This window comes from Motacilla alba, chromosome 2 (assembly GCF_015832195.1).
Source record: "Motacilla alba alba isolate MOTALB_02 chromosome 2, Motacilla_alba_V1.0_pri, whole genome shotgun sequence".
Classification (NCBI taxonomy): Eukaryota; Metazoa; Chordata; class Aves; order Passeriformes; family Motacillidae; genus Motacilla; species Motacilla alba.
In genome coordinates this window covers 100,544,823-100,568,575 of record NC_052017.1, presented here as the reverse complement: position 1 = coordinate 100,568,575, position 23,753 = coordinate 100,544,823, and the positions used below count along the sequence as shown (strand labels likewise).

Genomic DNA, 23,753 nt, shown 5'->3' with positions numbered 1-23,753 from the left:
GAGGACTGGTTGGGAGCAGAGGTGGACAGGGCTGTAGCCTCCCTTCAGCTCTGAGGTGAAGCAGATGGTCAGTCACTGTATGTGTTTTGCAAATGGATATGGACTGAAGGAAAACAAACCTAGAAAAGGGATCAGATGATGTTTTCCGTTCAGAGATGTATTGGGTTTCCATGGCAAGGCTTTGGTAGTGGCAGGGGGCTGCAGGGGTGGCTTCTGTGAGAAGGTGCCAGAAGCTTCCCTGGTGTTCTACAGAGCCAATGCCAGCTGGCTCCAGGGTGGACCCACCACTGGCCAAGGCTGAGCCCATCAGTGATGGTGATAGTGACTCTGGGGTAACATGGCTAAGAAATGGAAAAAACTACTGTACAAGAGCAGATTGCAGAAGAATATGTGAGAGCAACAACCCTGCAGACACCAGGGTCAGTGGAGGAGAGGGACAAGGCAGTCCAGGCTCCTGAGTAGAGATTCCCCTGGAGCCTGTGTGCCGACCATGGTGGGGCAGCTGTGCCCCTTCAACCCATGGAGGTCCATGGTGGAGCAGAGATCCTCCATGGAGGGGACCATTTTGGAAAAGGTGGATGCCTCAGGGAAACTGTGACCACATGGAAAATGCATGCAGGAGGAGGCTCCTGCCAGGACCTGTGGACCCGTGAAAAGAGGAGCCCACACTGGAATAACTTTGCTGGCCCAACTTGTGACCCCATGGAGGACCCACACTGGAGCTGTCTGTGCCTGAAGGATTGCACCCCATGGAAGAGGCTGTGCTGGAGCAGTTTGGGAAGAACTGCACCCCATGGGAAGGACTCATATGTGAGCAGAAGAAGAATGTGGGGAGTCTTTCTCCTCAGGAGGAGTGAGAGGCAGAGACAATGCTCTGGTGAGGAGCAGGTAGAGAAATTGGAGTAAAGTTAAGCTTGGGGAAAAGGGAAGGGTGTGGAGGAGGTGTTTTAAGATTTAATTTTTATTTTTCGTCATCCTACTTTGATTTGATTGGCAACAAATTAATATAATTTCCCCATTTTGAGTCTGTTTTGCCCATGGCAGTAATTGGTGAGTGATCTCTCCCTGTCCTTATTTCAAACCAGAGGTTTTTTGTTATATTTTTTCTCCCTTGCCCGGCTGAGGGAGTGATAGGATGACTTTGGTGGGCACCTGCTTTCCAGGCAGCATCAGCCCATCACAGGAGGCCAGATACATTAAGCCCTGACTGGCAAATGTTTTTCTGTTTTAAAACAGCCAGTAGAAATGTACAGGTGGTATTGAAGATGCATATAAATACCAAACAAATAAACTCAGTGCTTGACTGTCTCTGAAAGAACTTGAATAGCTCTTTGTTACTGTACTGTCTGAATGCTTTAGAACTATCACTCTTTTACATCTCCATGATGCTGTTGCAAGGTAAAATCAAAGAAGTATTTTCATATAGCAGCTAGTGAGCTGAGAACAATAGAGCCAAGAATTACTGTGCCAAATGCAGTCCTTGCAGCACCAGGAGGAGGGATTGCGTTCTGATGTAACAGGACTGACCTGATTGTGGGTAGAACAAGTGCTGCACTTTTGTGTGTAGAGGGAATTAATATGATTCTAATGTGCTCCAGAGGAAAAAGTCTGATTCTGTAGCTAATTGGTGCTCTGCAACAGCAATGTTGGCCTGAAAGCAATTAGAAATTATGTGTAGGATTTTTTACTCCTACAATGTGTGTGGGAGTTGGCATAGGTCATCCTAACTGAGTGGCAGTAATGTACCAACTGATTTAAAAGGCACCTTTACTACCATACATTATGAGTTTAAAGAAGGGAATGCAGCAAAGGGAAACGCAAATAGGGATTTTCTTGTAAAGTTCACACAGGGACAGATGGTCAGAAGAACTGTGGTGGTTCCTACTGAAGTGAGACACTGCAGAATTCAGCCAGGGTGAACCCACCAGAGGAGGCCAGTGGTGGCCATCCTCCCTCTCAGAACAGAGTTGCAGTGAGATCCACGTGTTTGTGCTGGGATTGTGGGCAGCTGGGTTCCAACACTGAGTGTGAATGTTGTTCACTTGGCAAGTGCCCTTCGCTCAGGAAAGTGCATTACAGCAATGTTACACTTCTGGGAGCCAACTCTGGTCCAAGTTCTTCCCTTTCATAAATTTGCTTTGCAGATGAGTTTCTCCCACATCTTTGCAGACATTTCTTGAAGATCACTGGTGGTATATGGCCACAAAATTTTAATTTGGAATTTACAGAAATAATTGGTGTCCTGGATGAGATGCCTATATTTTGACTGCAGAAGTGAGGCTTCAGAGCACCTGTACCTGCATCCCTTTGGTTCAGGCTGAAGCCTCAGGCAGATTTGTCTTGGTGAAGCAGCTGAGATCCAGTGTGTGAGTCTAAGATCTGCTCTTGTATTTTCATCTGTGCAGTTAGGCAGTGATAGCTTTGCCCACTTGATACATCTTGCAGATGGAAAAACTGAATAAAGGCGGGAAGCTTTTTGCACTTCTTCCTAGACAGCACTCCACAGTGCATGGCTTCATTTTCCCTGGGACAAGCCTGACACTTGGCAGATTCAATTCAGTCCCAGGAGTGTCTCTGAACCTCGGTCTCCTGCAAGGTATTTCTCCTTTCAGCAGTGTTTTCAGACAACTGAAAGTGATACCCAAACACAGGGAAGGGTGAAGGACGTGTTTAAGGATAGCAAAAAGTTTATTGGGCAGAGTAATTCTTGGATTAAAATACTGCCCTTGGAAACTGTGATCAGGAATCTGTTGTGCATAGCTCTTCCCTGTATGTTCATACGGTTGATAAAAATCCAAAGGCAGTTTCAGATGCTCTTCAAGCTGCCTGTCACAGCCTTCCAGAGCAGCTGTAAGTGGATTAGTAAGACATGGAAAGTATTGCAATGCTACCTGCATTTGATCAGCAGAGCAATGATTAAAATGTTGAAGGCGGGCACAGAGGACTAAAGCAGGCTGCAAATTGCAAAGCTTTAATTTCTTTTTCAGCTTGTTGCTTTCTTACCTCCACTGGAATTTAAAAGACAGCCATAATCCTGTGCTCAGCCTTACCATGTCACATGCCTTTGGGTTAAGGACTGGCAACCCTGAAAGCATTCAAAATGCAGGTTGGGTGTCTCAGTGCTGCATGCCAGACCGTGCTCAAGGAGTGGCATTCCTCCTGGACACCAGGCTTGACCAGAGCTGAGCTTACATTTCTGCTAAAGCCCAGTGATACTTTACAGCGCAGGCCTTGCAATGTGTTTGATGATAGCTAATGAAATGCGAACCATTTAGCAGCTCTGAGATGCGATTACACTGCTGTGAATTTTCAGATTCCATCAAAGTCCTGCTGAGGGTAATGGGAATGGGCCAGGGTGATTCAACTGTAAATCAAAAACGAAAGTGTGGCCAATTCTGGCAGTGGAAAGAAGAGCTGTTCAAATGTGCAGGGGCTGATTTGCCAAGTCAAAACCAGCTGTGCTTTACAGAGCTACTGGAATGAATGGTCTCTCTGCATTTGTATTTTTTTTTTGTGACTCATTGATTATTTTTCTTTCCCTGAAGTTTAAGTTCTGTCTTTCAACCTCAGGTTTGCCTGGCCAGTTGCAGTGGTTTTCAGTGCCTGGTTTTGGTATATAAAATACCAAATGCATTGATAATAAAGGACAGTTTTCTCCTTTTTGGTAACTTCATACCAATTCAAGTGTTTTCATCTATACATCTTTAATGCCTCAACAGTGAAAGCTCTGCTCGGAACAAGACAAGGACCTCTCCTTCCTCTCTTCACTAGCACTGGCAGGAATCAAATCAGTGTTACAAAAAGTGGAATTTAACTTGGGAAATCTTGAGCATAAACTGGCTCCTCTGTTATTTTTCAGTTAGGGATGAATCAGCCAAGAGTGTCCGGTGGTGTGAATATGTAACAGGGAGCCAGGAATAGTTGCTTCTCTTAACAATGAGGAGCAGCCAGCTTCCTCTCTGAGCACATCCTCTTCCAGGAGAGTGAGAGCTTTTTGTCTGCACCCCAGTTTGTTTCATCAAGCCAGTTTTGTTTTATTTTGTTTTTGTTTGGTTGGTTTTGTTTTGTTTTGGTTTTTGTCTAAAGGAACACAGAAGGTGCTATTATCTCACTGGATGGTACACTGAGAGAATTGTTAAAGACAAATTTGACCACAGATGTTTCTGGTGCTTGTACTTAATTGCACTTCTTGATGCTAACCAGACTGGAGAAGGCTTCAGAACAGCTTGCTGGTAGGCTCTAGTACTGCTCTCTGGCTGAGTTCTATCAGTGTGAGCAGCTTTGTAATTCCAGCCCTATACCTGATGCTCTGGTACTGCTCTCTGGCTGAAACCCTGAGTTTTATCAGTGTGAGCAGCTTTGTAATTCCAGCCCTATACCTGATGAAAAAGCTTTGCCTTGAGAGGCTTCCTGGGGCTTACACTAAATTAACCCTGACTGCATTGGTCGTGCTCTTTTTCTCTTGATCAGGGATCCTCAGAGGAAGGGTTCAGCCACCAAATGCTTGTGGTGCCTTTGCTCAAGTTAGGGTGGTTGGCTGCTCGGCTTTTGGAAAGCCTGGCACAAATGGGCTCTGAGGAGCAGATGTATTCCTGCTGTGAGGTGCAGGGAAGTCCTGCTGAATTTGATGGAAGCCACATGAGCTCTGGGATCAGTTTCTGGCATGTGGGAAAGGATAAAGACTTGTCAGGTCCAAATGTTTCTCATATTATTACTGCAATAACATCTTCTTTGCCTGGGGATTTTTGAGCACTTAGTATTTATACTCTCCAGGTTGCTAAGGCTCATTCTTCTTTTGATCTGTAAGACTAACTCATGTTAGCTCATGACTAACCCTGTCAGATTTAATGAGACCTGTCTGTAGCTGATGTCTCAGTGACTCTTAGTTATTGTGAGGAATGTTTTGAAGGGACAGGCATTTTTAATTTTTAAACATTTTTACAAATTCACATTTTAAATTTGATTGAATCCTGGCTTTGTCCAAGTTGATGAGAAAACTTCCTTCCGAAGGAGCTGTGTGTGGGATCCCTATTTATATAGAGGTCAGTTCTCCAGTGCTTCTTAATGCAGATTTTTGTGGTGCCTGTCTCCAGGGTGTCTCAACCTTCCTTTAAAGCTGAAATGGGAAGTTAGTCATGAGATCTGTGGTGGTTACAAGCCAGATGTTCTTTTTTTCTTTTTTTGTCCTTACTTTGCAAGTAGGACAGAAGGCAGTTTCTTCAGTGTGCTCATTCTTAGGGTGCCATTTCCTCGTGTGAAGTGCTGTCTAGTGTTCTTGTTTTGTTTGTATTTTCAAAATCCTAGAGTCATAAAGGATTTTTGTATGGGTTATCTAATTTTACACATACTTAGGAAGCCCTGTGTATTAACATAGCAGAGAAAAATTCTGCATAGTCGAGACTAAAAAATCAGTGTGCATGATTCTAGGGCTGCTGTTTAATCATCAGTCATGATATGTGCGGATTTTTTTTTTTGTGAATCCAACATTTATTCAATTTCAGATGTAAAAAAAAAAAAAAATTACATGAAGAGATTAGTTTACTCAGTTTACAATAGGGCTTGACCCTCACTCTGTTAAAAGCTATTATAATATCAAGGCTACAGACTAACAGCCTAATCAGGGATGTGTTTACAGGGTACTGTAGCTTCCTCCAGTTTGGAAAAGTGCTTGGAGGACCAGGCCCTATGTGCAAAGATATAAATGAGACATCCAGATTTAAATTAAAGAACTAAATTTTTCTGCGTTAGCTTTTTCTGCTGGGATAAATGTGTTTGGAACAATCAGCAGAGGAATATACCAAATGCCTATTTGTAATGGGAAAATGTTTTTCTTTTTTAATATATTGCTCATATTTTTTCTGCTTGCTTTTTTTTTTTTTTTTCATCTCCCTGTAAGCTGCTACAAATCAGCCAGAAGCAGCTCAGTTGTTGCTTGCCTGCAAATGAGTTGCCAGCATCCTGTAATGCTGCTAGCTTGAAATCCATCTCATCTCCTTTACAGTAATGAGAGCCGAGGAGAGCCAAGTGGGGTGGTTCCCCGGGAGTGTGGGTGGAGGCACTGTTTTCTGCAGCATTCTGCTCTCCATTCTGGTGCTCTTAAAATCCTCACACCTAAATCTGCTGCTAAGGGATTTTGAAAGAACAGAGAATGTGTTTTCCGGGGTTGAAGGGTAAAAGTCTGCAATTAGTCATGCTTACGTTGGTTCCTTGTATTTATCAGAAACATCTGATACAGTTTCAGATTTTTTAATCTATTTTGCTGACCAGGGGACATTCTGAAGCTGTAGCTACGTATTCTGGAAAACTAATAGTGGCTCACTTACTGTGAATTACATTTCCGCTTCTTTCCTTCCTCCCTACCCCTCCCACTTTGCTTATCTGGCTACAATGTGGCTTATAACTGATATTTTGTAAGTGTGCTAGGAGGCTTATGAGGAAGAAAAAAAATAAAGGGAAACCTGTAGTTGGTTCCTTGAGTGATTCACGAACACCTTGATTTGCAATAATTATTTTATATTTATTCATTTCTTGCCACTTCTTTCCTGGATTGGTGTGCTCTTGATCGTGATGAGTCAATGACTGTAGTGCTGAAGCCCTTGGGTTTCCTGTGAATGAGGATTTTTCCAAAGAACTGCAGGATCTGTTCCTTGAAGTGCAACATAACTCCTGTGGGCATGTTCTCAGTTTCTGAAACTTATCCAATCCACTCTGCTCAGTGCCACCTTGACCTTTTGCATGAGCCAAGATGTTATACCTTCGTGTATGTTTGATGTTATATGTGCACCAACATCAGGTAAAACAAAACAGAAAAACAGGTTAGAGGGTGTAATAGCAGGACTCTGAGAACTGGAAAAATAGATCTTCTGTATGCCTGAATGTTACCCAGGCATGTGGCTTGATAAATCTGCTAAAATCCTTTGAAGAAAGGGAGATCATCCCCATCAGATGTTAGAAAAATAGGTTTGTGTAGAGAAAGACCATATAGTGAAGTACAAAGCAGATGATTGCAGGAAAGTTTTATACAGCCTTAGAAAGGAGGTTCAATATCAATGCACTGCTGAGAAAAAAATGTTTTTTCTACTTCTTTGAAGTAACAACTCTGCTTTCCTTGTCTTCTGTGAGAGACATGAAAGATAGTTCCCTGTTGTTGGTAAAAGTTAAGGTCTCTTTAGCTGTTTTCAAGTTGTTTTATAATGTTCATATGCCATGGTTTGTTTTGCTTTCAGGCAGGTGAATGTCTTTGAGTGATGCATGTCTTTGATTGATGGGTGTCAGTACAGTTTTCAGTAACATGGACTGAACACTGCTGAAGTAGTTTTAAATCCTGTGATGGATTATCACTGCCTGAAGTAGGAAGCTTTTTCTATTTTACTTCCTTCCCCTCTGTGCTCTAATTATACTCTGGTAGAATGGTGGTTTGCATCCTCCAGGCAACAAAAGGGAAGCTGGGAGTGCTTGTTTCAACTGAACCCCCCTGGTGCAATAAAGTGCCTGGCTCCTGGAAAGCACCAGCCACTGCCTGCAGCAGTGCTCATCCTAGAAACAGGCTCACTTGTGGTCCAAGTCCATTGGTTTCACTCCAGTTACTTCAGGGGGATCTCTAGCCCTCTTGGTAGTGCAAGCAATCCCAGGAACAAAGTGTAAGAATGCCTTTAAGCTTCTGGAGGGCTGTTGGTGAGCCTGGCATTGCTTAAGTTTGACTGTGAGAGCTCCTTGTGAGATGTGAAAGCAACAGAAACTTTGAAAGGTCCTTTTAACGTTATCATGAAACATTAGTAAGAGCCACGAACTGAAAGATGAAGAGGTTCCAGGAAAATGAGCTAAGCTTTAATCCATGCTCGTGGATGTCACGTCCCTGCCACAGACCCTGGCTCCTCTTGTAATTGCAGTTGCCATTCTGAGTGACTCGGCAGGGGAGTTGGAGGAAGCAGATGGAACTGGAGCATCGTCAGGTCACCAGAGTCAATGTCTAGTTTCTAACACCGTGGCAGAAACGCTGTCCCCACAAGGGAGAAATGTAATTCCTTGCAACCAGTGGATGGTAATTCCAGTTTCTCTACACCATTTAAAATCTGGAAAAATAATTAGATCCTCAATTTCAGGGCAGAGGGTTTTTTTTAATTTTTTGTTTTTTAGTGTGTTCTGCCATGCTGGTGTAGTAATTATACAGCAATGTCAGCTGGAATCGATAATGAAGGCAAAATTTGGGAATAGTAACAGGATGTGTTACTGCTGTTGATCAAAGGCTACAGGGCTGTTTTTAAACACTGCTCCTCTCTTTGATCTTTTTTTCCTATTGATTGAACAGAGTAGATAAACAACTGTCTGTGTAACATGAACATTTATTATGGCTTTTAAGCTGACTAAGGACAGCTTTGAATCAAATATGAGAGTTTAAATGATGGTTTTCTAATAAGTGCTGTCTATAAAGACTGGCGTGACAATACAGTTTCATGTAAGCATGGTGGAAGGAAATGTAAATACAGGCATTGTTTTTCTTTCTTATTCAAAAAGAAGATAACATATTGCAAAACCGATTATAGGAGAGGCAGAAGTGCTATTTTTAATATGTAGTTATGTGTGGGCAAAAGCTGCTTTTCTATTTTTCTAATATATAGTTATGTGTGTCATGCTGTTAACAAACTGTATTGTCTTATCTTGGCATTTTTCAAAAGTGTTGTGTAAATTAGTCTTAAAATGTGGATACAAATGGAGCTACCAGGTACAATCTGGTTGTTCTGCAATCACTTCAATGAAATTAATAGAAAACTTTCCAGTGACTGTTTAATGAGTTAGATTGGACCCTGTGCTGTCATTGTTAATGTCTTGGAAAGGTCAGTATTGATTTCCTGGCATCCTTTTTGTCTCTAAGGAGGCTCTTTGCAATTCTGTGGAAGACACAGTGATAATGTTACTCCTCTTCCTTGATAATTCCCTGTATAATTTAAGTTCTACCTACCATCCAAGGCTTTGGGCAAAAACAGACAGACTGAAAAATGTTGCATTTTAGGGAAGTTGTTTATATCTTGGATGCCCGAATATTATTTCTGCATAATTTCAAATTTTCTCCTGCCGCTTTGGGTTATTTTGAATTTTATTTCAGTATTGTACTGCTGTTACTTTTCCCTACTGATTGGGTATGTTGAAAGAAAAAAAAAAAAAGACTCTTTCTGCAAATGGAATCAGCCTGCCATGTTGCAGTGTAGAAAGCAGGCTGTGTTGCCTTTAAAGTAATGCACTGCAGACCTCTAGCATGGCATGCACAGGGAGAGCTGCACATCTCTGGGGATCCAGATCTTTGCATTCCTACCTTTTCAAAACCACCCAAAGCCTCTGCAAAGTTTCCACTAAGTGGGCTAGTTTGTCTCGCCATGAAAAGGTTACTTTCACTAACTCAGTGCTGTCAGTGTGCTAAAATGTTGGTGTTATTAGTCTGTTTTGGAAGCTTGCTTGGGCTGGCTGTGCAACAGGCCTGAATGAGATTGTTTCTCTGGCTGCGCCGTGTGTTGGAAAGCACAGGGTTTGCTTGTACAAGTAAATGGCTCTGCTGGATGGACTGCAGTCCTTGCAAGAATATAAAATCCGCCCAATAAAATAGAGGGCTTGGAGAGAAGGGAGTCCTGGGAAGAGGGCCAGGGAGATTCACACACAATGCTGATGTTTGAAAAGGGTAAGCCATGTCCTCACTTTTCTTCTGAAATGTGTAATGTGCCCCGCTTGCCACAAGACAAGAACAAATAGTCAAATATTAATTCTTGAAAATAAATCAAGTGAAGTATTGACATCTGGGGTCTCATGGACATGACTTCATTGACTCACTGTCACGCTTTCTTTGATTTTCAGGATACTGGGGTTGGGAAATCGAGCATCGTTTGTCGGTTTGTCCAGGACCACTTTGATCATAATATCAGTCCTACTATTGGGTAAGTATCACACAAAATATCACTTTGGTTTCCACTGGTCAGTGAAGTTTCAAATCTGACCCTTGAGTGATTTAAGTCCTAAGGTCCTACAGCCAAAACAGTCTAAAGTGGGAAGCTCTTGACAAGACAAAAAGCAACACCCCGCAACCCAAGAGACTGTGACCTGAACAATGATCAGGTCATCCCATAGCTAAGTAATGGCAGGAAGACCGTGGAAGCCCTTAAAGTACCTTTGTTGAGTGTCCTGTTAGGCCAGGCTGGAACATGGACAGTGTCTGTTTCCCCATATGGATGTGCTTTTGTCGAAGTTTAGGATGTGTCACATTTTCCTTTCTTAAAATAGGAACAATGCAATTCAAACTAAGTATAATTAATTTATATAACTTCTTTAAAAGCTACTAAGCTTCCATGTATCAGACCATCAGAATCCTAATAGTCCTGTAGTAGATTTTAATTCAGACTTATTTTTTTTTACTATCTTAGGGACAGATTTTCCAAGTCCAATGTGACCTGGAAAATTTTTGAAGTTATGAACCTCTTATGGGAAAGGAAGCTATTATGGAATGTACAGAAAGAAGTAATTTGGGGGGAAAGGGCTGATCTGACGTGTGTGTCAGAGGTGTTTTAAGTCGTTGGTGAAGGATTGGTATTGATTGCTGTGTGTTGTTCAGAGGGTTGGACAGTACCTTCTGAAGCTCTGCCTTTTAAAGCATGGAGGAGTCTCAGCTGGAAGCTGCACGTAGAAGTTCCAGGACAGTTTTGGATTCCTGAATGAGATGAATAGAGAAAAATGGACAGAGAAAAAGGAAGCATGTCATGAATAAAATTACTGGCTGAAGGACACTTGTTTGCAGTGAAAGAGTTGATGGCAACTTGAGTGGGTTTTTTTTTTACTTCTAAACTGTTAGCATCCTTTTTCCCCAAGTAGTTGTTGTTGCTAAGTAAATGCCTTCTGCTCAATTTGGAAAACAATTTTCCTCTGTTATCATAATTATGAAAACTAAAGGGATTTTTTTTCCAGTGGGAGATTAAAATGTGAAGGCTAGCTTCACACAGGTGATATTATTTGTCTGCACAGATAAGGGTTTTTTTCTTCCAAATTATTAAACTATTTTAAATATATAATCCTGCAATCAACAATAGCCACTGTGCATCTATAAAGTTCCCATTTTTTATTGGACTATTTTAAATATATAATCCTGCAATCAACAATAGCCACTGTGAATCTATAAAGTTCCCATTTTTGAAGCTGTGGAGTGTTGCTTATTGGTTTGAGAAGGAGAGTGACAACTGAGTGAACACACCCTGAAAACAACCAAAGAAATGTGGCCATTTTTTTTTCCTTAGTTAGTATTTTCATAAACAATGCAGCATTGTTAAATTCAAGCAATTTGCAGATGGCTGTAGAGGAGAACTCTGGTATATCATTCTCAGAAAATGTTTTGTTCAGTCATATGTGATTTGATGTAATTTGGTGCTTTTGTAACGACCATGCATTGTATCAAATGCATCTTTATGAGCCAGGGAAAATGTTACCACAACAAAAATGGTTCAGCAGTACCCAGATTCGATGGGGAAAATAGAAATCTGCCAGAGTTTGGCAGTCTTTCCTACCAGCTTTCAAATGAACTGCTGTAATACATAAAAAGCCTATAAATTTGTAACCTTCTTTCCTAAAAGAAAAAACTTTGAAAATATAGTCCTATCTCATTTTCTATGGAAAATAAAAGAAACTACGAAGACTTCTTCATCTCAGTTGAAAGGGAGAAAAACTTTCTTGCATTTGTTTACCATGTGCACTCCAGCAGGTGACTTTTCTGTTCCCTGGTGCTCCAGTCTCATCTGTTAAAGTGAAAAGTGGCACATGATGTTGTCTGTTGCCTTTCTCTCAGGCCTGTACCACCAAGAAGATGGAGCTAACAAGCAGCAGAAGCCACGTGTGAATGCCAGGAGCATTTGTGTTCCTGGATCCATGAGCAAATGCCCTCTGAACTTCAGAGGCTTTTCCCTTCTTTTAAAAAAATACATCTATAAGTAGCATATATCCTATCTGAGCAAAGGGAGACTTCTGCAGGTATTTTATCAAGGTTTTGGAGTTTCCTCCAAATGCAGTCTAATCCAGAAGAACTCACTAAGGTCTACAGGTTACGTATTCAGAGTGTCAGTTCTGTTACAAATTTCTGTCTTCCTTATTTCCAGAGCATCCTTCATGACTAAAACTGTGCCATGTGGGAATGAGCTTCATAAATTTCTGATCTGGGACACAGCTGGTCAGGAACGGGTGAGTGTTAGTTTGCAGAATGCTTTCATTATCCTGGTCTCTTTTAATGTGTTGATGTACTTTTTCTAAACCTTTCATCTTCAGAAGACTTGGTAAGTATCAACCTCCTGAATCTTTGCAAGGCTCTGCAATGCAGGTGGTCAGCAGGCACCAAGTATGTAGATTCCCTTTCCATGGATGATAAAAATGCAGACAGGCTGACCATACCACTTACCTAAAAAAAACCCCAAACCATGGTGTGAATTGTCAGCCACCTTCCCCAAGACAGCTTAAACAGTGCCCCAGCAACATCCAGTTTCCTCTCTGGTTTCATCAGGCTTCTGTGTGGCAGCTCTCATTGGCATTGGAAAGGCTTTGACTTGCAGCCCATGGGCTGGGGTGTCTGAACTTAGGTGGTGACTCTGGGATTGTCTTGGATTGGGACAGTGAATATGGGCATGGCTTGTGTCTGCTGTTATTATTTATATTATAAGAAATTACCACCAGCAACCGGAACCATTTTGGGTTTTTATAGTGATTTTTTTCAAGTGTATGAAGCTAATTGCTCAGATCGAGTAGCTTTTCCTTTGACTTTTCAAAAAAAAACAACCCCAAAACCAAAACCAAACCATAATGGATTTTTGGGCATTAGTTCATGTGGACTGCATGTAAGTCTGGTTGATAATTTTTTTTCTTTTAATAGCCTCAGTGATAGTAGTATGCAGCACTAGACTCTAGACTGTAGAGCTGTAGGTTTCTCTTAATATATGTCCATGTTTGTCTTGGGAAATGAAAAACCTATGCACACTTCTATAACATCATACTTCTGAAATGGCACAGTGTCTCTTCATAGGAAATTGTAGCTATGCTCACATTAGGTTGGGATAAAATGAGATGCTTATACAGACTGGATGTCAGTCCTGATACATCCTATTGTATTCTCCATACCTTGTATGTGAATTGTGGGCAAAGAAGATTTTTGCTCTTAGTTGCAGGAAATGCTTGTGCTTTTATTTATAATGCACAGTGTGAGATAAAGTGATGCTGATGAAATCTGTTGGCTCATAACAATTCAGTAAGTTATTTGTCATGGGAAAATAGACCTTGAAAAATATATTTGAAGCCTAATTCCTTCCCTTGAATCTTGTTTGTTCCATTTCTGCATGGTCTGGAGCTGATAACTGACTAATTATTGCAAGAGCTAGCAAAAGTTTGGTTTTCTTTCCCATGGTTTCAGTTTCCTTGCTTATTTTCTCTCTTTTCCCTCCACTGCCCTGCTCTCCTTGCTTTTTCTTTTCTTTTTAGCACTTTACACACAAAACTCAGTTGGATTATATCAAGATTTACTTATTTACTTATATCAAGATTTACCTATTTTCCTACATAGTCTAAGGACGCTCAAAGCCCTCTAAAATTAGGTGCATAGTAATATTCATATTTACATATTTACTGAAACAAATGATGCCTCATTTGAGGCAGGAAATATGTGACTGAGCTCTGACTCTTGGACACAAAATTCATCCTTCCCAACTAGTCCCTTATGTTTCCTCTCAATTTTTTTTTGCTCATCATTTTTCAAACATCTGCTTTCCTTTTTTTTTTTTGTGTGTGTGTGTCAAACTGTGGTGAGCAGTGAGCGCCACAACCTTTGTTAGATTGCTTAGAATTTATTACAGATACAGCATGTTAAAGATTTTCATTAATTAGTAATCACAAATTAGTCCAGGGACCATCTTTTTGTTCTGTGTTTGCAGATTTTATTCCCAGTCCTTCACTAGGACTAGGAAAGTGCAGTGATATAGTAAACAAAGTTCATTGGTGTTGAGTGCAAGCTATGGAGGCAGACAGGTTTCCCAAGGTGAGATCCATACTGGTCCAGGTCATGTACTGTCCTGGAACATTCCTGTTGTACGCTGCAGCTAAACACATGATGCTTGTCAATACCTTACTCACTTTAATCAGGGATTTCTGGTTGCTTTGTTTTGTGTTGCTCCTTCTGATTCAAGAACAAATGTTTGCCCCCTGTTAATTTTTTTCTAGTTATCGTCTGACCAACAATGATGACCCCACATTTCCAGCCTATCCCATCCTGCTGTTTTCCCAGTGTACTAATAAATGTCTTCTGAATGTTGTTTCTGCTTTTAGAAATGTCCTTCCCTTATTCTTTGAAAGTTTTGTGGAGGCTTTGTGTCCCACTGCTGAAGCCTGGCAGTTTTGTCAGTCTGTACTGCTGAGAGCAGTGTTTAGGACTCCCTGCTCTTTCAACATTGCCTTCATTTGACTTTGCTCTCCTAAATGCAAGGCCAGGCATAGGCTTGTGCTTATTCTGGACTTGGGGTGCCCTGTGCTTCCCCAGCTGTGTCCGTGTGCTGATGTGGAGCCTTCACAGCAGAAGAGCCCTGGCTGAGATTTAACTGAGGCCTCACTTATGCCCTGAAAGTTAAGCTCAAAGCTTAACCATGGTAGAGCAGGCAGGCAGAAACAGCAGGAGTGGCAGTTCCATGATCCTCGCTCATGAGTCTGTCCTTTTTAGTGATTTTTCATTTCCCTGTCCATGATTTTCTCTGGGAAACTGCTAGCTTGGAGTCAATGCTGCAGAGTGACAATAATACAGCAGAAAATGGAGATTAAGAGCTTTTCTGTCATATCCCTGGTGGGGGTGAATGTTGAGTGTGCTTCTTAGAAGGAGACCCTGGAGAGGGGTATATGGCTTGTGGTGAAAAATTCACATAGTACATGATTACAAAAGGAGAGAGAGCTCCTTAATCCTTTTATCTTGTTTTTTTTCTTTCTCTTTTTCTTGACTAGGAAGAAACAAACTGGCAGCACACTTCACTAAATCCCCCTATCTTCTGTGCCTAAGTACTGCTCTCTGTGGACTTGGTTGCTTCGTGTTGGTGTGCTATCCAACAAACTCGCTTTATTTTTTTCTTCACTGTCACTTTCCCTCCACACCAGTATTTCCCAAATGTCACTTTTCCCCTGTCCTGTCTCACGTTTTCCCCATTAGCTTTGAATTGTTGCAGACTTTGGGACTTACATGCCCAATAATTATGTTGTTATTAGCAAAGATTCCCTCCCCTAAGAAGAGTCTCCTTGCAGGTTAGTTAATGATGTTTTTTATTAGCATGTATTTTGGTTCATGGTGCCCTAAGTAGCTTTTAATTACAATGTTTTGTTTGAATACCTTGGGTGGCTGCCAGCTTTTCATTTTGCTGGCTGAGGAATATTGTAGCAAACAGGGAGTCTGAGGGCTGTGTTTCCAGGGCAGGAAAATTTATCTCTGTCCTTTTAAAATTTACTGTGTTGAACTCTGGGACTTTTAATTTTGTTTAATAGAAGAGGCCTCAATTACTTGAGCCCAGTTTAAAGCTCGATAGGAATTATCCTGAGTTGTGAGCTTTTTCTTTTTTTGTTTTTTAACCTTCTCAATTTTCTGGAAAAGACTGATGACATGTCCACAGCTCTTTATAGCTGTCTCTTTTCTGAGTGGCAGTAGTTGTCCTGGTGATTCAGAGACAGTGGCACAACACCATCTATCAATGACTTGAATTATTTCTGCAGGCAAAACACAGCCTGGATTTTGCTCTGTGGTGTCATAAATGTGGCCTTGATGGTCTCCCACAGCTCAGTCAGAGTCAGGGTGGTTCATTGTGTGTAGTGTGAGGACCTCTTGCACGCTGCAAATGTTGACAGGTGATTTGGCAGTGTGCGAGAGCACAAGTGGCATTAGAGCCAGCAAGAGAATATGTTATTTTTACTACTTTCAGAGTGAGCATAAAGCAAAATAAATCAGTTAAGGGATCCATTTAAATGTGTTTTTTGTTAGTCTTCAGCAAACTTGCAGCACTTGTAGCTTGATGGTGAGTCATGGTTTTGGTGTAGTGTCTTTTGCATCCTTTATTTAATGACTGTAAACTTTAGAACAGCTAAGCACAGGTCCCTTCTGTGGTGTTGCAAAAGTTTGTTTTCTGCCTATTTAAAAGAACTTTAAAAGATTAACCTAGAATGTTGAGATTTTTCCTTCTTCATTTAAAGAATTCTTAGAATTGGAAAAAATGCCCACTCTTAATTTATAGACATAATTTATAGATATGTATTTAATCTTCAATTTTATTAGCAAAAAATACCTGTAGATCAAGACAGATCTTCCCTGATTTACTCAGCTTGCAAATCCTGAGAACTGGAATTCCAGCCTTCAGTCATGTAAGGAAAACTACTCAAGGTTTTAAAATGCTAAATGGTATCTGAAAGTGGCTTTCATGCATAACATTTTTCCCATTTGCTCTTTGCCAGCTGAGAATGTCAGGAATTTTGTATCCCTCCCTGTTCAAGAAGCTTGTGTGTCAGGATAATCTGCTTAATGCTTTTGGGTTTTGCCTTTGCTTCTCTCTGCCCCACCACAGTTTCCTGTTGGTTGGCAGCCACTGCCTTGAGGGTGGCAGGAATGGGGCATGTAACTGCCCAGGCTTGGGCAAGTGCACTTCAGGTGGCTTTTGGGACAGGACTGAAGGGGTTTCGTGGGAGTGGACTGGCAGGAAGGGCCAAGGGCAGGAGAAACAGGACACTCAGAATTACCTGCAGAGGTGTGGGAATAGCCTGCTGAGTGAAGTGACCTGATATATGTTTGAGGTAAGAGTCCAGGAAGTGTGAGTGGGTGTAATAGGAAGGGGAAGGAAGTTGCAGGGCTGTGACGCTGCCCGCACGTGTCAGCAAGCAGCTGAGCCAGAGGCTGTGGCTGTCCTTGCCATTAGTGGCACCCAGATAAAAAGTAGGAGTAAGGATCTCTGACTTTAGGAGGAACCAAGTGGTTTGGTCTTGGCCACTCAGGTGCAACATATGTTGTCAGAGAGCAATTTCATAGGAAAGGGAATGAAACTTAGTCAAATGATCACAGCTGTCAAGCAAATCTTGTGCTGCTGTGCACCTGCAGGTGCTTGAGCAGGCACTATGTAGGAAAATTGCAGCTGAATTCAAAGTGTGCAACATTTGCTGAGCACTGGTGTGATTCTGCTCAGTCTGTGCACCCTTATCCTTTCCAGCTGTGCTCATGGGCAGAATTACAATCCTTTTGCAGTAAGAGGAGGTGATGTTCTTTACAGTCTAGAGGTGATGTTCTTTACAGTCTAGAATAGTAAAAGCAACCACGTGCAGGAGTTAGGTGATGGTTGTAGTTGTTGCTTTTGCTTTTGCTTTTTTGCCTCTTGACTGGGAGCTGGGAAGAGGCAGCCCTGCTGCGGCAGTATGCCAGTCTGGGGATATAGCACCACAGGATGGTGCAAAGAGCTGCTGACATGAATTAATGTTCCCTGGTGTGCCTGGCAGATTGCATGAATCCCAACTGTCTTCAGCAGCATTTGTCAGCCTGTATATAAACAAGCAGGAGTTGTAGTTTTTATTTCTGTGTTCATTTGGCCTCTGTTTTGCTTTCTAAATCAACATTATATCAGACAGGGTTAAGAGACTTCCACTACCACAGCTCAGGTGTGATTTATGCTGTTTTCCCTTGGTTTTGGTTTTCTGTTGCAAGTAGGATGTGACGGTTTTCCTTCTTCCCTATTCTTTACTTTTAGTAAAGAGGAAGCCTGTGGTGTTACCTGCGACCAAATACGCCCCTCTGTGATGAGATGCACAGGAAGCAGAAAGCAAATAGGTGCTTTTAAATAGGTGGTAAATTCATAAATGGCTACTTGGTTCCATCTTTCTGTCCTTTGCAAGGGGAAAGCTTCTGTTGACTTCATTGAGATGGCCAGATGAGGGGTTGCAGAATTCCAAAATGCTCCTGGAATCAATGAGGGAAACTCTGGTTATGCTCAGCTTGCATTTGCACCATGTAAGACTGAATTTGCTCCCTGTACTATGGGGCTCTGCAGCTGTAAAAGGTTGGGCAGCTTCTAGTTGGGCCCTTGGATTCTACTTTCAGAGGAAATTTCATAATTCACATGTGGCCTCGCTTCTTCGCTTCGTGTCAGAGATGATGAACCACAAGTGGCAAGTGGATGTGTTGGTAGAGGAGCACAAGGAAGAAGGTGCTCTGAGCCCAGTCAGCATTGCTCCAGGGTTCAGGTGACTAGGTATGGAGCACGTTGTGTGTCTCCCAGGAAGAGAGTCCTGGAAGTCTGCATGAAGTGATTGATTCTGGGTTTTAGCATGTCTTTGGAAAAATAAGCTTCTTATTTATATTTTGAGTGGTCCTTTCAGCCTGGCTGTTGGATTGGAAAATGTACCCCTGCAACTTGACTGTGGCACTGTGTGGAATAGCAACCTCAGCCTCACCAGTTGTTATCAACCTCTCCAAAAGCAAAATGGGACTAACGAGTGATGCAATTGGTCAAATAGGCAAACAGGCAAACTCTTTTTGGTGGACATGGAATGACAGGCATGAAACTTCTAAATTCCCTCAGTAGGTGACCAGCTAATGGTAATTTACTCATTATACAGAGATGAGAAGTTTTCCCAGAGCTTAGAAGGTGGAAAGCAGTTGAGATGAAGTTTGGTAGTGTAACTACCATAGTTCTGTATATTTTGCTCCTAACAAAAATACATGCTCTAAAGTTGTAGATGAGTTTTTAAATTTGGGGATTTTTTTGGGAAACAGAGGAGAAAAGCCGCCTCTGAATGTATTCACCAATTAAAGGATGATCATGTGAGTAAGATGTAGCCATGAGAAAAGTGTTAGGGGATGTGCAGTTAAGGCTGTTCATTCAATGTCTATAATGCTGCCTAGAAACCTGGTCACCAGCAGTCAGGAAAGATGAGCTGAAGCTGGACCTGGCACAAGGAAAGGTGATTAGATCCTGATTTCTCCCTTTTACGTTATTTTCAGAGTGGTAGAGCCTGGTATAGCAGACTGGCAAAGTTAAATTGCAAGCTTGTCACTCCATATTAATATTTCAGCTAAAGGCAAGCAGTGATCCCTTAATTTTACTAAGTCAAAGTGCAAGCAAATTACAAGAAATTTAGAAATTAGGAATTCAAAATGTTATTAATTGTCAAAGTAATATGATTCCTGTAGCAGTATAATGAAAAAAGAAAACTAATTATTTGAGGCAGAACATTGATCAGTTTTTGAAATAGGTTAGGAGTGTGATTATTTGTGATGGTGGGAGCTGATGGAAATCTCTTTCTGGTCTGTGTTTTCCTGTTAGGCCAAGGGATGTGAGCTGCTGCTGCCTGCAGGAAGGGGTGACATCTGCCAGAGTGCCCTTGGCTGCAGGTTATGGAGGGGCTGGCTCTCTGGAAAGCTGGGGCTGTTCGTGTGGCAGAGCCAGCAGTGGCTGCCTGAGCATTTTTAGGTGGCCCTTCTCAAACAGCATTGTTCTTATGCCAGATCTCAAACTGCTTCTGTTTATCCTAATTTTCTCAGGAATTACTGGTTACAGAAATACTGAACTATAAAATCAAGGTTATAGACATTGTTGTTTATAATACAGAAGGTAGTCCCGTGAGATATAATTTTGTGAGCTGTTTTTTTGTGTGTCACTTGTTTTTGGCATCTGTCCCACATTTGGTCCTTGGCAGGTGAAAAATGTGCAGATTAGTATTTTGTATCCCTTTAATTAACTTGGTGTGACTCTCTTTTCCCAATTAATTAGGCCAGAAAAATGTTCAAGAGGACTTTTCTTTTGGGCACTGATTTAAAAGAAAAATTAAACATCATTATTTGCACAATATTGGAAAATTCATGTTCATGAAGCACTTTTGTTGAGAGTCTATCATTAGATCATGAAATTCATGCCGTTGCAATTTTTCAGCCCCTCTTGATTCATTCAGTGTTGCAAAGAGGCTTTTCTTGTTTTCTTCTAGAAAACAGTGATTTCTTGTGACTGGGACATAGTGTATTGTTAGGTTTGTTTATTAGCCTGTATAAGAGAATGACAAAGGGCATTTTTTGGTTGTTGTTGTTTTTTTGTTTGTTTTAAATTACTTTTTTTTTTTCTTTCTGGCCCTAACACTGCAAATATTCTTCAGTGAAACAGCTATTAAGGGAAGCGTTCTTGTCAGCTGCTCAGAAGAAAAGGGAGAGAAATTCCCAAGATGTTGTACAGGTTCTCAGTGTGCTCTCAGGGCCAGTCTTGAAGGAATTTGGAGTATGTGAGTTTAACTGCATTGCTCCAGTGAAATGTGATTACTGTTATCTGAGAGCTCTTTGTAAATTCATGAATGCTGTGTAATCTAGATTAAAATGTAATCTAGATTAAGACCAAATCAGCATGTGTGTAGGGTAGGGTTTGAATGTTTTTTTCCTGGAGTTTACAGAGTGGGAGGAGTGTGCATACACCATGAAAGGTCAGACTTACCCTCCACATTTAAGGTTTCTGACTTTCAGGCTACTTCAGCACAACAGTTATGTTGAAGAGATGGTCTTGGCTTTGAAGATAGGAGATAACTTTTAGTTACAGGCACTCAGTGACCCAACCAGGCAAGATGCCCTCCTAGACTTCTTTGTGATTAGGGAGGATTTAGGGGATGTGGTAGTAGGTGGGATGCCTTGTCCACAGTGATCATGAAACAAGTAATGAGCCCAATGTTTTCTTTAGACCTCCTCTGCTGTTAACATACTTGAAAAAGCCCTTCTTGTTGTCTGAAGTGATGGCTCAAGCTTGTCAGTGTTTAAGAAGCATTTGGACAATGCCCTTAACAAGATCATTTAACTTTTAGCCAGCCGGGAATTGATCAGGCACTTGGTTTACATGATTGTTGTAGGTTCATTCCAGCTGAAATGGTCTGTTCTGTTCTAACATATTTCAAATTTCTGTTGTGATTTAGAAGCCTAAAAATTCTGGAAAATATTTATTGCATTAAGTATGCAAATAATAAAGCTACATACTAAAACCCCAGAAAGCACACATCTACCCAACTCCCTCAGGATCTTGGCTGATCCCATTTCTTCAGACCACGCTTCTTGACTGATTCCTCTCTCTTTTCTCATCCTCTTTCCTGCTGTTTTCTCTTATTAATGAGCTCTCCCACCTGCCTCGCTCCCCAAAACACTTCAGCACTTGACCATCTGTCACTGCTGCTGTGCGTCCATACTGGTATGAAAGAAAGCGCCGACCTTGAGCTGGTGTGCGTGCTCTGTGATAAATAGTGTACAAACTGGCAAGTCAACCAGCACTGCAAATAAATCGCCTGATACGTTGCACGTGAAACAGCAAGAAATGTGGAGGCTGCTAAAAGTCTAAATGCTCAGTCAGTAGGTACAGATCTGGGAAAAAGATGTGTCCAGTAAATGTGCAGGGGTTCGCAGTGTAGCACGTGGATCTGTGTGTGTTTGCTGGGCAGCGAGGTTCAGACCCTGCCCTAATGATGTATTTGATTTAGGAGGTGACCTCAGTTATTAGCTGCAGCTTAATATGCAGCTTTTGCAGATAAATTCCCCCCCCTCCCAAAAATTATAAAATGGCTGTGTGAGCATACTGTGACTGAATGCATTTTCCAAGAAAGATTATTTTTGGTTTGTTTGAGACTAAGCTTAGTTGAATCAGCAGAAAGACTTTTTTTACTTCCTTACTCTAATTGTAATTGTAAGCTGAAATTCTAAATCAGCTGCTTAGTCATTGGTAAATTATGAAAATTATGCTCTTCTTCAGTTGTTCTAACAAACATGTTTATTTCTTGGGTTTTTTCCTTCAAATAATGTTTTCCTTGAAACAAAAAGCTGAAGAGTAAAAGCAAAGAAGAGCAAAAAAAAAAAAAGCAAAAGCAAGAATCCATGTTTTTTGAAATATCTATCATAGTATAGGATACAAGACAGGTGTTCAGATTTTTCTGACAAGTTAGTTTTATACAAGTAATTTGCAATGTTTTACAAAATTCAAACCCGAGCTGAATCCAGTCCTGGAACTACAAAGCGAGACTGTGGTTTGCCAGGGGAAGGGGTCCCTATGGCATCAGGTTAGGCTTCCAAGTGCAGTTGATCTTCCTGTCAGAACTTGTCCTCAGAGTCCATGCCCTGTGATGGAAATGATGCATTGAATCAGTAAGTGCTGGTTGTGTAAATTCAGTGGGATGAAGAACAGCACGAGATAAAGGAGGACTGGCTTCTTTGTGTTTAAGGAAAGTGAGAGATGGGTGACCCCTGATAAGGCCTGTTCTCTTTGGGATGCAAGGAAGTGGGTGGTCCTGCCATGGCAAGTCTTTGAGACCTGGCAAAGAGTGTGATAGTTCTCATTTATTAAAGATATTTTGTCTTGGGGTTTTATGTTTTAACAGTTTCATTCCTTGGCTCCAATGTACTACCGAGGTTCAGCAGCAGCCGTGATAGTGTATGATATCACCAAACAGGTAAGACCTTTGGGATGCTTTTTGCCTGTGTTAACTCCTCTCTTTGGGCCTGAGTTGGAGTTAAACCCCACAACTGCAGAATTTAATTTGTCAGGTGTGTATATGCTTTGGTAGTTTGTGTAGATCTGGGTGGAGGTGTCCAACTGCCTTAAAACATTAAATAAAAAGTCTTGTTTCTGTGTTGTTTCAACTTCATGTAGACAAAAGGTTTGAGACTGCATTTTGTCAATGTTTCTTTGGGTTTCCTCTGACTATAAAGACAGGATTCATATCCTGCAATACCCCCTACCACCACCACCACCTACGTTCTCTGTGTGGAGTTCAATTTTTACTACAAAAAGCAGCTGTTAGCTTTATCATCTGAGTAGAAATTAAGTTGTTTGCATATTATTGATTTTAAAACTAATTATTTTTATCTAAGATAATCATTTCATGTTTGCCTTGCAAGCATCACGTCTTAATTTTCAAACTGGTAATGAAATCATAAGTCTTTGACCTTTTGTCTCAACATCATTCATTTGGAATAAAATTGTATTTTTAGATCCTTAACTTCTCTGCCTCATTTCTGAGGCAGAGGAGGCTAGGAGATTCCAGCTGAATGCCTCTTTCACTCCTTTTGGAAGAAACCCCTGCTGATATAGCAGAGTTAGAGGCAGTGCTAATGGATGGATGGCCAGGAGAGTTCACTGGCATTTTATTCCTTTCTTGCCAACTGACTTATTTACTGTGAACTTGGGAGGGCTGGTTTGGTTCCCCAGTGCATTAGTGTAATGATCTGTCGCTGACAGTGGTGGTCACTGTTGTGCAGCAGTGCTGTTCTCCACTGCTAATTTGCCAGGAAAAGGTGAGGAAGAATAAATCGAGCTGGATTAATACTTTGGATTTAAATATCTTACAGCTGATCTTGTAATATATTGTAAGAATAAAATTTTGTTTTGCCAGCCTTTCTCCAAGCTTATGTGGAACAACTCTCAGAATAAAGAGGGGGAAATAGGAGAGGAAGGTCAATGTGTTTTTCACTTTCTGATGCTTAATATTCGGTGTTAATCATTAAAGCAGAATGGATTTTTTTTCCCAAATGACTGATAGGGCTCTGCCTTCGGTGATACTGATGCAGCTATTGCTGATTTAGAGACAGCTCTTGTGTTCATTTCTGAAGGGGAAAACATTATTTATCACCTGTTTGGGAGCTCACTTTGTCAGTAAGAATTTCAACTGTGCATTATAATTAGAATCTTCAGAAAGAAGTGTTATCCTAAAGCTACTACTTCACTGGTGGTAAA

General features: G+C 41.2%; 1 protein-coding gene across 3 annotated transcripts in view; it reads left to right on the top strand.

Moving 5' to 3' along the window:
• Positions 1–23,753, top strand: part of RAB31 (RAB31, member RAS oncogene family) — a 59,103-nt gene that overhangs the window by 17,287 nt on the left and 18,063 nt on the right. For all 3 annotated transcript variants that reach the window (XM_038127869.1, XM_038127871.1, XM_038127872.1), the window contains exons 2-4: positions 9,844–9,923; positions 12,123–12,204; positions 22,399–22,470. In XM_038127869.1, coding sequence (XP_037983797.1) covers positions 9,844–9,923; positions 12,123–12,204; positions 22,399–22,470 — 234 coding nt within the window. The remainder of the gene's footprint in view (positions 1–9,843; positions 9,924–12,122; positions 12,205–22,398; positions 22,471–23,753) is intronic.